General features: G+C 43.4%; 1 protein-coding gene across 1 annotated transcript; it reads right to left on the bottom strand.

Moving 5' to 3' along the window:
• Positions 1-3742: 3742 nt before the first annotated feature.
• LOC310794887 (hydroxycarboxylic acid receptor 2-like) lies at positions 3743-6125 on the bottom strand (the record flags this gene model as incomplete). The annotated part of the gene is made up of 2 exons (XM_083656927.1): positions 3743-4438; positions 5736-6125. 2 exons carry the CDS (start codon positions 6123-6125, stop codon positions 3743-3745), a joined length of 1086 nt encoding a protein of 361 aa, XP_083513053.1.
• Positions 6126-13097: the final 6972 nt, after the last annotated feature.

The following is a 13097-nucleotide window of genomic DNA, read 5'->3' as shown; positions in this document are numbered from 1 at the left end:
ATTTACACAAGTTACACAAGTCATCTCAAACATCGTCTTACCACTGCTCTGTGGAGCTTCGCTCCTGGACGGGGCCCATTCTTCTTCAGAATCCTCCGCGTCTGGGGAAGACGTGAGGTCACTCGACTCGGACTCAGTCAGCCCAGCAGCCGCAGCCGCGACATGCATGGGCTCACCCCGTTCTTCATCCGAGACCTCGGAATCGGTCTCCGGCACAAGCTCATTTCGGACGGAAAAGAAATCGAGCAATGATCGCTGATCCGCCGATCGCTTGCGTTTGGCCGAAGACCGCTTGCGTTTGGCCGGCATGGCACAAACACGCACCCACTCCCAACTAAACTGAAATAAAACAACTACTGCTACGACTAGATCAAACTGAACTGAAATAAGGCTAAATACTAAAATGAACTGACGCTAACGCTAACGCTAAATGAGCTAAGCTAACTACAATGAACTACAGTAACTACGCGCTAACTAACTATCTAAACTAAAGATCTACTATAAAGACTATACTAAACACTACTACTGTACTAACAACTAACAAACTAAATCAACTACGCTAACCAACTCGCTCTAAATCTGACTATAATTGCTGAATATCTGTATCTATAAATCGCTATGTAATGCTATGTCTCTCTAAATCTCACCAACCTACTATAAACCCACCCCGAACAAAGGATCCCGCCTTCCTTATATACAAATCTTTGTTAGAGTACTTCCGGAGCAGCGGGAGAGGTCGGATCCACATTCACCTATTGCCCAAGGGCGCCAGCTAGTGGAAACCACTGAAAAAACAGTTTGACGAGTCAACTCGTCAACGGCAGTCAACCGTTGGATTTTTTTTGACGTGTCAACTCATCAACGGCAGTGAACGTGTTAAAATTTGCAATATATGAAGCCAAATAGGGGCCATACAAATGGAATTTTAGCAATCCCTGAATAATTGATATAAATTAATCGCAGCTGAATTATAAAATTCTAATATTTTACTTTTAAAACCATGCATTTGTCACAAAGTTGTTTGGAAAAAAGTGTTGAAAACTTGTAAACCACAGGGATATGTATAATCTGTTTGTTATTTTTGGCATCAATGTTTCTGCTTAAAACTATGAATAACAACCAAGCTGAGAGTCTAAAAGCCCTGCTAGAGACCGTACTGCTCCTGAAAGGAGATTAAAAGCTTCTAGCTAAGCATTATCTTCTAATGTTCTACAGTGAAATAACTGTCTCAATATTAAAGCCTTGCCTGTAGAGGACAGTTTTGAACATGCAGTATTAATTGACACTGCGCTGTGCCTTTAAGGAACTGAGAGGTTGTGGGTAATGGGGTTTTTCAGAGCTACAGTAGGAAGGAAGGACATTGTGTGTGTTGGTGTCACGAATTACAGCACGTGAATGCAGTTTCTTTGAAGCTGCCTGAGTTTTGGGGAAACGTGTTGATTCACTTGAATATTAAAATTCCAAAGCACAATAAACATTTTTCATGTTTGTATTATATTTAGATGAATTATTAAATGAGCACATTTCACTCTAAATATCAATCATGAGTTTAACAGCATGGTGGGCGGGTGGGGTATTTAGAGACGACAGTTTTGAGCATGCATTACACCGACTGTCCTGTGGGCTGTGTGGCTGCACAGCCCCTATGAGGAACTGAGGGGTTGTGGGTAATGGGGTTTTCCGGGTTAGCTATATGAGTGTTTGTGTTGGTTGTTTGGCGTGTCACGATTGCATGCGAGTTGGTGTGACCACACTGCAGCAAACGCATCTGACTCCCCGTTCCTTCTGCACCTACAGTACACAGTCTCATAAAAAACTATATAATGAATTGGGGCCCACAGGTTCAAGTAAAAGAGTTTGGGAACCACTCTGTTAAACTGATGATTCCTATTTAGAGTGAAATGCGCTTGTTTTATAATTTATCAAAAATGAATACAAACATGAATGGAATGTTTAATGTGCATTGGAATTAACATTCCAGTGAATCAACTTCAATCAATTTGTTGATTTTTATATTAAATATTGGACATCATGCAATCTCCTCCTCCCTCTTGTCATTCCCTGTGTGTGTCACAGGTCAAAACAAAATTCTCCTCTCTGAGGAAGAGCGGTCTGCTCAAAACGTTACCAACGGTGCAATAAATTAATTCACTGGAGCCGTTGCAGTGTGCAAGCTGTTTTATTTATTCACTGTGTCACAACAACAATCTTCACCCTGCATTACCACCAGTTTGAGGCCTCATCTTCCCGGCCTCCTTTCTCTTTTTATAGCAGACGGGTGGTGTGTCATCGATGGGCCGGTCCTGGGCCAAAGTGCCAGCGCCGATTTTCTGTTTTGTCCCAGTCTAGCCCTGATGTACTGACTGACTGCCATGCAATACACTTTAAACTTTAAACTTCAATGAATGCTGGAAACATATTGGTTGTAAACACAGAATGAAACACAACTTCATGTCATACAATAAATTTAATTTATTTGTAATTACGTAAAAAAATAAGAGCATTGATTAGCAAGCTGGACATTGGTTTTTAGACGATTTTTAGGGGTGCTCAAGCACCTTTCATCTTTCTCCATCACGTTTTGAAAAATCCTTATCTAAAGAGTTTTATGCCTGGAACCAAGCCAACCGGTCTCCCAGAGAATCATGACCATAAAACATTTTAATCAGAGTTGAAAAAACATTGAAAAACGGGGGGGGAAAGAGCTGTGTATAAGACTATTATATCATAAGAGTAAAGAAACTACTTGTCCGATAATCCATTCCGGTATTTCCGGCCAATCATATTAGTGGATGATTAAGTGACAGAGCATTTCAGCTAATGGGAGAGCACTCTGAGCGGCAGTGGGTGGGACCAACTGTCAGCGGTGCCATAGATTTGCAGACTGTGTTGGAGACATTTAGGGGCAGTCACATAGTAATTAACGAGTCTGTGTAATTAATATTGGGTCGCAGTATTGTTAGTTGTTACCTTTTATGTCGTCCAGCAACTTACTCGTGATGAACTATTCTAAAAAGTATTCAAGATATTTGGTTACATGAAACATTTCTAATCCTGCTATTAAGGTCTCAAAAGGTCCAAAATGGTACAACCAGTGGTGAACAGTGGGTAGTACAGCTGGGCCTTCACTCATGAATCCATCCAGCAATATGGCAAATGAGCGAAACTCCCAAAAAGTTGGTGTATCCCTTTAAACCTAGTCTAGTGAGTCAGTCAGTCAGCCAGTCGGTCAGCCAGTCAGTCAGTCAACCAGTCAGCCAGTCAGTCAGCCAGCCAGTCAGTCAGTCAGTCAGTCAGTCAGTCAGTCAGTCAGTCCGTCCGTCCGTCAGTCAGCCAGCCAGTCAGCCAGTCAGTCAGTCAGTCAGCCAGCCAGTCAGCCAGCCAGTCCGTCAGTCAGTCAGTCAGTCAGTCAGTCAGCCAGTCAGTCAGTCAGTAGATCTGCTGCAGCTCTGTCATTTCGCGATGTATCTAGAGAAAGGCTGAGGGGCAAGACATTTATATACAAGCTTTACATAATGGAAATCGATGAAGTTCGCAAAACTTAGGAACTTGTATTTACTTATGGCAATGACGATACCTTATTTGTTTTCTCCCCAAGATTTTATAGCTACGTCAAAGGCTATGTTATCATAGTTTTTAGGTGTTTACTAAATTATATGTACATTGGACCCAAATTACATAACTAAGAGGCAGATATTTGCCTTCCCAGGAGCTTTAACATCTATCATTCTAGTGGAAAGGCTTATTCCTCTGCCTCACACCCTCTGTCGGCCCTCGTGGATCTCAGTTCCTGCTGTGTCGTCGACTCAGTTTTCGATGCGGAGGCTGTGGCCTCCCCGTCGCTCGTCTTGTGAGCGCAGCGCAGGGCGCCAGGCAGCGAGCTGCAGAGTGCCTTCCTGAACATGGAGCTGGAGAAGCAGTAGATGACAGGATCCAGGGCAGAGTTCAGGAAGTTCAGGCCAATCGACACGATGGTGAGATGGGAGAAGGTATAGAACGAGGTGCAGTCCCACGGGCGGAACGATCGGATGATCCACATCCCGATGGTCGTCAGCGTCCCGGGCAGGAAACAAACGACAAACACCGCAACGATCACGGCGCACACCCACATCGCCCTGCGCACCTTCTGAGCCTTGTCCATCTGCCGCCGCCGCAGGATGTGACAAATCCGTGCGAAGCAGTAGAGCAGCATGGCCAGCGGGAGGAAAAACTCCAGCACCCACAGGATATGGTGCATCCTGACCAGGGTGATGATGTCCGGCGACGCCTCTTTGTAGGAGATGGCGAAGAAGCACTGGGTGTTGTGACCGCTGCCCTTGATGTAGTTGTAGGCCAGCATGGGAGCCCGGGAACCAATCACCAGGAGCCAGAGGAAAGCTGCCACGAACCCAGCCTGCTTATTGGTCATGCGGTTGAACGCATGATGGGGGTGGACCACCTGGACAAAGAGAATGAAAAAGAGTCTATCTGTATGTACAGTATGTATGTATGTATGTATGTATGTATGTCTGTCTGTCTGGGTGGGGGGAGGGTGTCACACCTGCTGGCTGCTGTGGGTAGTGCTATGACTAATTGGCTGTTTTTGGCCATTTAATCAGCCACAATAAGCTAATTCAAAATCTGGCCCTGTTACTCTGATAAGCGAGGCAGAGCCCCTTAGCAGCTGCCCTGTTACTCCACAAGTTGCTGAAACTAACTTAGTCGATAGCGAGTAGGAGGAAAACTGCGCTTGTTATGCTTCTGTAGGCGCATCCTGATTGGCTGAGGTGCATGTACCCTGACTATAAAATATTGGACTTACAATCATCATCATCATTGATCATAAAAGAGAGCAAGTGAGCTTTGTCTGTTTGTTTCTTCAAATTTTTGTCCCACTGATGATGTCACAATGTCTATGACATCAGTGATGTCATCAGTGACATGACATCATCAGTGATGTCACATTTGCCCGTAACCAAAAAACCACAATTGCTCAAGTGACATGACTGATGATGTCATTATACAATGTTGTCACTGATTATGTCATAGACGATGATGTCACAATGCCTATGACATCATCAGTGATGATCATCAGTGACATCATAATTGATCGAGTGCCACGCAGCAGCCAAGCTGCGTATGCAAGCTGCAGGCTGAGGCCGTGCGGGGGACATGTGTTTAGTCTCTTTGAAACTAAACACATTTATACCATGGCGGTACCGCATGAGTGACAGCACCGATGATGTCATAATTCCCAGTTTTCTCAACAGTGACATCACAAATTTCATTACACTGTCAACCATGACATCATCACTTGCAATCGTCGTCAAAACAACAAACACAAATCAAAACTTTACCGATTTGGCTCCTACAATCAGTGACAAGACTCGTCAGTGATGTCATTCGAGCACTCGATGATGCGAAGTTGATCAATTGTGCGCTGCGCATGCCAATAGAGCAGGCGAGGCCACGCAGCAGCCGAGGTGCGGGCAAGGACGAAGTTGAGCAATTGTGCGCTGAGTGACGTCACTCGAGCATTCCATGATGTGATCAGTGACGGTCACTCAAGCAATTGTGATGTCATCAGTGATGCGAAGTTGAGCAAATGTGCCACGCAGCAGCTGAGCTGCGGGTGAAGGCTGCGCAGCTGGCGAGCCTAGGAATCGACTAGCCTAGGAATCTCGTAACACGAGAGATTTCTAGTACTGTAAATAGGGTAAATAGAGTCAAATTAACTTAGTAGAATGAATCTCCACCTTAAAGTAGCGGTAGATGGCCACCACAGTCATGAAGCCGATGCTGGCTGAGCGGCTGGTGAACATCAGGAAGAACTGGATGCGGCACAATCCGTCTCCAAACATCCAGTAGCCCCTACTAGAGTCATCGATCCTCAGCGTCATCGTCACTAGACACAGGAAGTCGGCGATCACCAGGTTGAAGAGGAACAAGTTGTTGGGATTCCAGGTCTTCAGTCGGAAGCAGAAGATCCACAGGGCAACAGCATTTCCCAGCAGCCCCAGCACCACATCAATAGTGAGGATCAGGACAATGGTGACGATCAAGCCCTCCGTATAAATACCGGTTGCTCGGCAGCCACTGCCTGGGGTCTGGGTCGTGGAATTTGGCATTATGGTGGTGATCATCATGGTGAAGTTCCTGCTCGGCTCTGTCAGCAGTCTAGGGAGAGAAAAAATGACCCAACCTTAAACTAATTGCAACAGAAATGAATAGTGTTCTCTTGAAACCTTCCAATTTAACATACTAAAAATCCCAGAAAATCCCAGTAGTGGAACATTGTCAAAATTGGCATTGTCTCCACAAAGGAGGTGATGTTTTCAGTGCCGTTTGTCTGACCGTTTGTCTGTTAGCAGGAGGATTACGGCAAAACTACTGGGCCGATTTTCATGAAACTTGGTGGAAGGGTGTAGCATGGGCCAAAGAAGAACCCATTACATTTTGGAGCAGATCCGATCCGGGTCGGCTCAATGGAGGGGGCGGAGCTAGGGAAAAGGAAAGGGCCGGGGCTAGGGAAAAGCCCTACCAAACATACTGTAACATAACAAAACAAAACATAAAAAATGTAAGTGTGGCTAATATGTTCTAATGTTACAGTTAGTGGAAAAGGGTGAGTTTTCATGCACATCTTGTTCCCTCAGACAGCCATCGCAAACCATAACTTCATAGTCATGTCATTCACGAGTCTTGCATTGGAGGCAATTTGATTTCGGCAAGGCACAGCGCAAGTTGTAGCTCAAACATGCAGACGAGTGGACAAGCTAAGTGTTCTCCATATCCGAAGGTTATGGATAAGTTGACAGTCATTTATCGTCTGTTACCAATGACAGTCATTGTCTGTTACCATTCTAGCTGAATAAGCACTTACTAGTTAGCTAATAGCTTACTAATAGGTATAGCTTAATAATAGCTTATTAAGATACTTGTACTATCTATTGTTATTCATTTTCTTTGTGCAAATAAACAATAAACAAACATAAATAAACAATAAACACTTACTCTCGAGATGATGTACCACTTGTGCGCTTCTCCCTACTTATAAACTTATAACACTTATAAAGCCTCAGCCAGGCGGTAATGCAACATAAAGGATGCCAACTGCCATAAAACACCACAGAAGAAGGATTTATTACATCACTGATGACATCACAATTGCTCAAGTGACAGCACGTAACAGGATGTGAGCTGGGAAGGGAACAGGGAAGCTGTCAATGATGATGCTTGGGGCAGTGGTGTTTTGAGCTTTGGAGAGGATATTTTTGGAGCCGATGAGCAAGGCCTCGGTTTTACTGGCGTTTAACTTCAGGAAGTTCCTGCTCATCCAGCTCCTGATGTCCTGGAGGCAAGGGGTGAGGGAAGTGGGAGGAAGAGTGGTGGTGGGTTTGGTGGAGATATAGACCTGGCAGGGGCGGAGCGACCCTATCAGCCCGGGGGGCTGGGAAAAAAAGTTTTTTTTCCCCCTTTCAATTAACTCATTCCTGGCCATATACGTCTTTAACGTCTTATCAGGAGTGTGCCTCCCAGCCAAATACGTGTTTGACGTGTTTTTGTTTTTATTAGAGCTTAGCGTAGTTCAAATGACTTCCCCAGCCTGTGACATTGTATCAGGTCCCTGGCCTCAAAGACAAGCCGACAACACGTGAACAAACAACTACGCAGCTGTTGTTTTGAAATGGGGGAGGAGGAAATAACAGAAAACGGAGAAACGCTGCCTGTTGCAGAGTAGGAGAAACGCCATTGAAACGCCCCTCGGCGCGCTGCGCTGGTCGCCTTGCTGCAGGGCAGCGAACCTGGATGAGTTGTTCGCGGTAGTCAAACCCGTGACCAACATGATCGATCCGGTTCCAGCGCCTGGTCCCAAACCCAAGCCGGACCCCGTTCCTGTGTCCCAGCCCGAACGAGAGGAGGAGGAGGAGAACGAGGACAACACAGCAACAGACAGGAGCCATTTTTCAGAGCGCATTTGCGCCGTGCAAAGACCCGCCGGGATTACATTGAAAGTGACTATAGGCTCTTTCAAACACAGATCACGCAAAATTGTAGTTCGGGAAGCCCGTAAAGCTTGGCAGCCTCGCCACACATTTTGTTGTTGATATATATGCATTGCCAACGATGCAGAGGCAGAGGAGGCTAGACGCTGATCTCAGACCAGTTTGGTGTTCTCCTCCTAATTTGCGGGGAGATCAATAGTGTTCCCTGGGAAGGAGGTGCGATCCAGCAGCAGCTGTGGACAGAACTCTCTCTGTGTGTGTGTGTGTGTGTGTGTGCGTGTGTGTGTGTGTGTGTGTGTGTGTGTGTGTGTGTGTGTGTGTGTGTGTGTGTGTGTGTGTGTTGATGTTACTCTACTGCTGCAAGGCTGCTTTGGATAAAAGTGTCTGCTAAATGACGAAATGTAATGTAATGTAATGTAAAGAGACACACATGGGCCCCACGCACACACACACATTCACACTCACTCACACTGAGTAAACTGTATTGTTGAATGTAAAAAAAGCACTTCATGTATATATATATATATATATATATATTTATTTTATTTTTTTTGTCATTTGTGTCATAACGAATAATATTTACATGTACATGTCTGATGTCAATACAGTTCAAAATAAAAGAATTGAGAGCGAGTTCTGCCTGAGATTGTCAGGGCCGATTTTACCAACGGGCTTACCGGGGCTGAAGCCCGGGGCCCGGGACATCAAGGGGCCCAAAAAAAAACTAAGAAAAAAAAAAAAAAAAATTTGACCCTTGATGGGTTTTTTTTGGGCCCCCTGTCCAGGGTCTTCGCAAAAAATGTTTTTTTTACTGACGCCATTCAAATCTTTTTGCAGAGTAATAACATCCACTGTGAGAGGGTGTCCACCCGCTATGCCGACCACTCGCAATGCCGACCTTAGGTAGGCGTGGGGGGTGGGAGAGGTTAGGTTTTGGGTTAGGGTCTGGGGGAGGTTAGGTTTAGGCATGGGGGCTGGGAGAGGGGAGGTCGGAACAGCGAGAGGTCGGAACAACGACATGGAACCCTGTGAGAGGGCTCCCGAATTTATCGTGCTTAGGGCCCCCAGATGTGATGATGCACTGTAATAATAACAGCAATAATAAATACTAAATAATAATAAGAAAAGTGCTTGTTGTGACATCTCAGTGGCAATGTTTTCTTTCCAATCAGGCTGTTTATGAAAGAACATGATGGCTAAACCTACAGTTTGTGTTTGTAAGTTAGAATGCTGACAGGAGAGCAGGTGGTGACATGAAAGTTAGTGAGAAAAGGAGAAGATACTGAATAATGACATCACAACAGTATAATCCTAATGTTGATTTAAAATGAGATATTCCTTTAAATACGGCTAAAAAAGGTTAAAAAAAAACGCTCAAAATTTTTTCCGGCGGCGCCCAACGAGGGGGGCCCCTGCAGAGATGAATAGCCCAGGGGCCCATGAAGTGTAAAATCGGCCCTGGAGATTGTGTCCTTTACAAAAATGCCTTTTTCTCCAATTTCTCTTCTCAGAGAGACCTTTTTGGTGAAAACAGGGTGTATATAAATGGCTATAAGTAGAGTACAGAACATGCTAAAAGCTCACTTTTTTTCCCTGGTGAACCCAGAGACGTACATCTTCATTTTGAGGTATTGCAAATCACTTTGGTGCTAATAGATAATTTACTGTGGGTCTTGAAAGATGACCAACAATTATGAAAATCTTTGGCCTGAGCTAAATATTGGCAGTCCTAAACTGGCCATGAATGAGTTAACGTGATATCTCACGAATGCCTTGACGGAATTTCATCAAATTTGCCTCAAACATCGACTTGGACTCAAGGATGAACTGATTAGATTTTCGTGGTCAAAGGTCAAGGTCACTGTGACGTCTCCAATGCCATTTTCAAGCTTGTTAACGCCATATCTCAGGAATGCCTTGACGGAATTTCATCAAATTTGCCTCAAACATTAACTTGGACTCAAGGATGAACTGATTACATTTTGGTGGTCAAAGTTCAAGGTCACTGTGACCTCACACACCCAATTTCAAAGCTCTGTAACGCAACATCACAGGAGCGCCTTGAGGGAATTTCTTCCAATTTGCCTCAAATGGCGATTTGGACTGTAGAATGAACTAATGGCGGAGGCATAAGTCTGTGTTGCGGTCGTTCTAGTTTTAATTGACATTGCCATTCCAATACAAAACAGCAGAGGATGCTGCAGCACCATAAGCACCTCCACTTCCCATGCCCCTGATCATCACTTGCCCACAGCCATCCAATGACACTCAATCATGAGACTTAGGGTGCTTTCACACCTATCTCGTTTGGTCCAGACCTTCGGACTTTCCAGTTTGATCCGAACCAAAATGACAGGTGTGAAACCTCACACGGACCATGGTGCGGACCAAAGACCGAGTCTTTGATCCGACCAAGGTTCGCTTCCTGTGCAGTGTGAAAGCATTTAATTGGAAGGTTCGCACTATCGGACCAATTACAGGAAGCTACAGCTGACTCGTCACTCGTCACGTTGCCAGAAAGGCTTGCAGGATGGTTTGCAGTCTTCACCTCCTTGCCTGTCTGCGTTGGTACAATTTGCGCACAACAAGGGTGTTCATTTGTGGTGTGTGAGTCAAGGATCACACACTTGTGAACAGATTGCTAGTTTTAATAACGTGAGTTGCGGACCAGATACATTGGCATGTAATCATGAACTGGCTATACGCTACCGGTACTCGGACACCAGCTGGGGCTAGAGGCACGCTGATAGGCTTGTAAACACTACGGTGGCTCACAGTAGACAAACATCGTGACATGCAATTATCAAATCATCTACACAAACTAATCTCGAGTATTGCGAGTGAAGTTGGTGTTGCTGGTAGCAATGCCATAATAAACAAGGAGTAAACAAGGAGCAAATTCCTTGGAGCAGACGCTTCCGGGACGCTGACGTCAGACGCACGCTCATCCACAAGCCAATCAGTGGAGACACAGCCCACGCAGGTGATGATGACAGGACGTAGGTCTGTCATGTTAAAGTCCGCTGGTCCGCTGGGATCATTGCAGTGTGAAAGCGAACCTTACTGGACCAAATGTATACAATGTAACAACAACATGAGTTTGGTTTGGTGTGAAATCTTCTTGGAAACTATTTTTATTTTATTCTGATTGCTCTTAGATTTGTGTCATAGTTCTGTGGAGCCCGACATGAGCCCGAAAAAAAAAAAAAAACTGGAGGGCCCCTTCATACTGAGGACCCCTGGGCACCTGCCCAGGTTGCCCATATGGTAGATCCGGCCCTTGGCCTATGTCTAAAGAAATCTCATTTGCAATAGAACGGTACCAGATATCTCCATACAACTACTGGTTAGTGTTCAATAGCACCCTAGACAATTCAGTAATGGTATATTTTTCAGGGATTTCTGTTTTTCTGATAAATGAGAGAAAAGTGATGGAGTCATATGTCCCTATCACCACAAAGTACAATTTCCGCCTAAACTAAAGCTATATTTACAGGACTATAATTCATGATCTTTTTAGGTAAATAATTTTCTGACTATTTGGTGATGTAGGGCAGCCACCTGGTTCATACCTCAGCAAATCTGATGAGGAAAAGAGTGAGCATTCTCTCAAGTTATGGGCTTTTTTGTCACCTTTCCCCTATTCGGAATGACATAATTTGGCTCTTTTTCAGGGACTGGGGTAGTTCTAAAGAACAGCCAAAAAAAAAAGTTTTCCCCAAAAATAAGATTTGACAAGAATCAATTTCATTAATGGGAGACCCTAAAGATAAGAAAAATCATTGTTGTCATTTGTTCTACCTCGGGTAGGGGTATCTCAAAAACTAAAGCTTTTTTTGAGGACTTGCTGCTAGACTAATATATAACCGATGTCCATCGCATATAGGGTGACATCTAAAACTCATGTCACCAAAAAAAAATTTTTTGACAAGGGTTGGGGGCTGAATCAAAAATAAGTGAAAACCCTATACAACATTATCAGTCAAATTAAACTTTACCCAAAGAAAACATGGCTAGTTGTATTAGAAAACTCTGAAAACATAAAATATACAGTCTAAGAAATACATGAAATAATACAGTATAGATACTGTATGTATCTATACAGTATACCAAATATATCACAACATATTAGAGAAACAACTTGAAACTTGATGTACATTCCTTAAACATACGGGTTTCAACACATTCGTGAATCTAGTTTTGTACAACTCATATTAAAGAGTTCCCCACTCACGATAAATTTATTCATTCAATATTGTACAATAAGGTATCTTTTCTTTTTCTTTTACGACCCACCCCTGGTCCTACACACATAAAAAGAAGACAAAAATACATAACAATAAATAAATAAATACATTTAATCAGCCCTTCCTTCTTGATACCATATCCACATCAAAGACACAACAAAACATGTAAAATAACATTGTGCATGATGCCATTGGCAGAGTGAGCATTAAACACGAGTGCATCATTTCTCATTTTATTTATCTATGTAACTAATCATAGGGCCCCAGACAGACTCAAATGTATGATAAATATTCTTATCTATTAAATTATACAAACATAAATTTACATTGACAGTATAATGTATGTGTTTTGGCAAATATCTTCCACTCACCAATCAGTTGTATGAATGGATCTCCTACAGAAGGTATTGAAGAATAGAATGAAAGGACGGACGGACGGACGACCTCTGTTCATGTATTGAACAGGAACAGGAACTCTCTTGTTTCTGCAGCTTTCACTCCGCCTGCTCTCAGAGATCTTGTGGTCAACTTCTTTGCCTCTATATTTGCCACATGATGATGATTAATTTCTAGACTAGAGGAAAATTTATGTCAAGCTTTTCTCAAAATATTTCAAAAGAAATGTCTTGACGTAAAAAACAAAAACAAAAAATGTGCTACATAGGGATCATCATGAATCAAGATAAAATCTCATAGCAATAAAATAAACTTGAAATTAAAACACTTAAAATACAATTGAAGAAGCACATCAATTTGCAATATATGAAGCCAATTTTAGCAGCCCCTGAATAATTGATATAAATTAATCGCAGCTGAATTATAAAATTCTAATGTTTTACTTTTAAAACCATGCATTTGTCACAAA

Source organism: Poromitra crassiceps (genome assembly GCF_964638095.1).
Source record: "Poromitra crassiceps genome assembly, chromosome: 20".
Classification (NCBI taxonomy): Eukaryota; Metazoa; Chordata; class Actinopteri; order Beryciformes; family Melamphaidae; genus Poromitra; species Poromitra crassiceps.
Note: the sequence above shows the minus strand (reverse complement) of the source record. Positions and strands in the feature narration are given on the sequence as shown.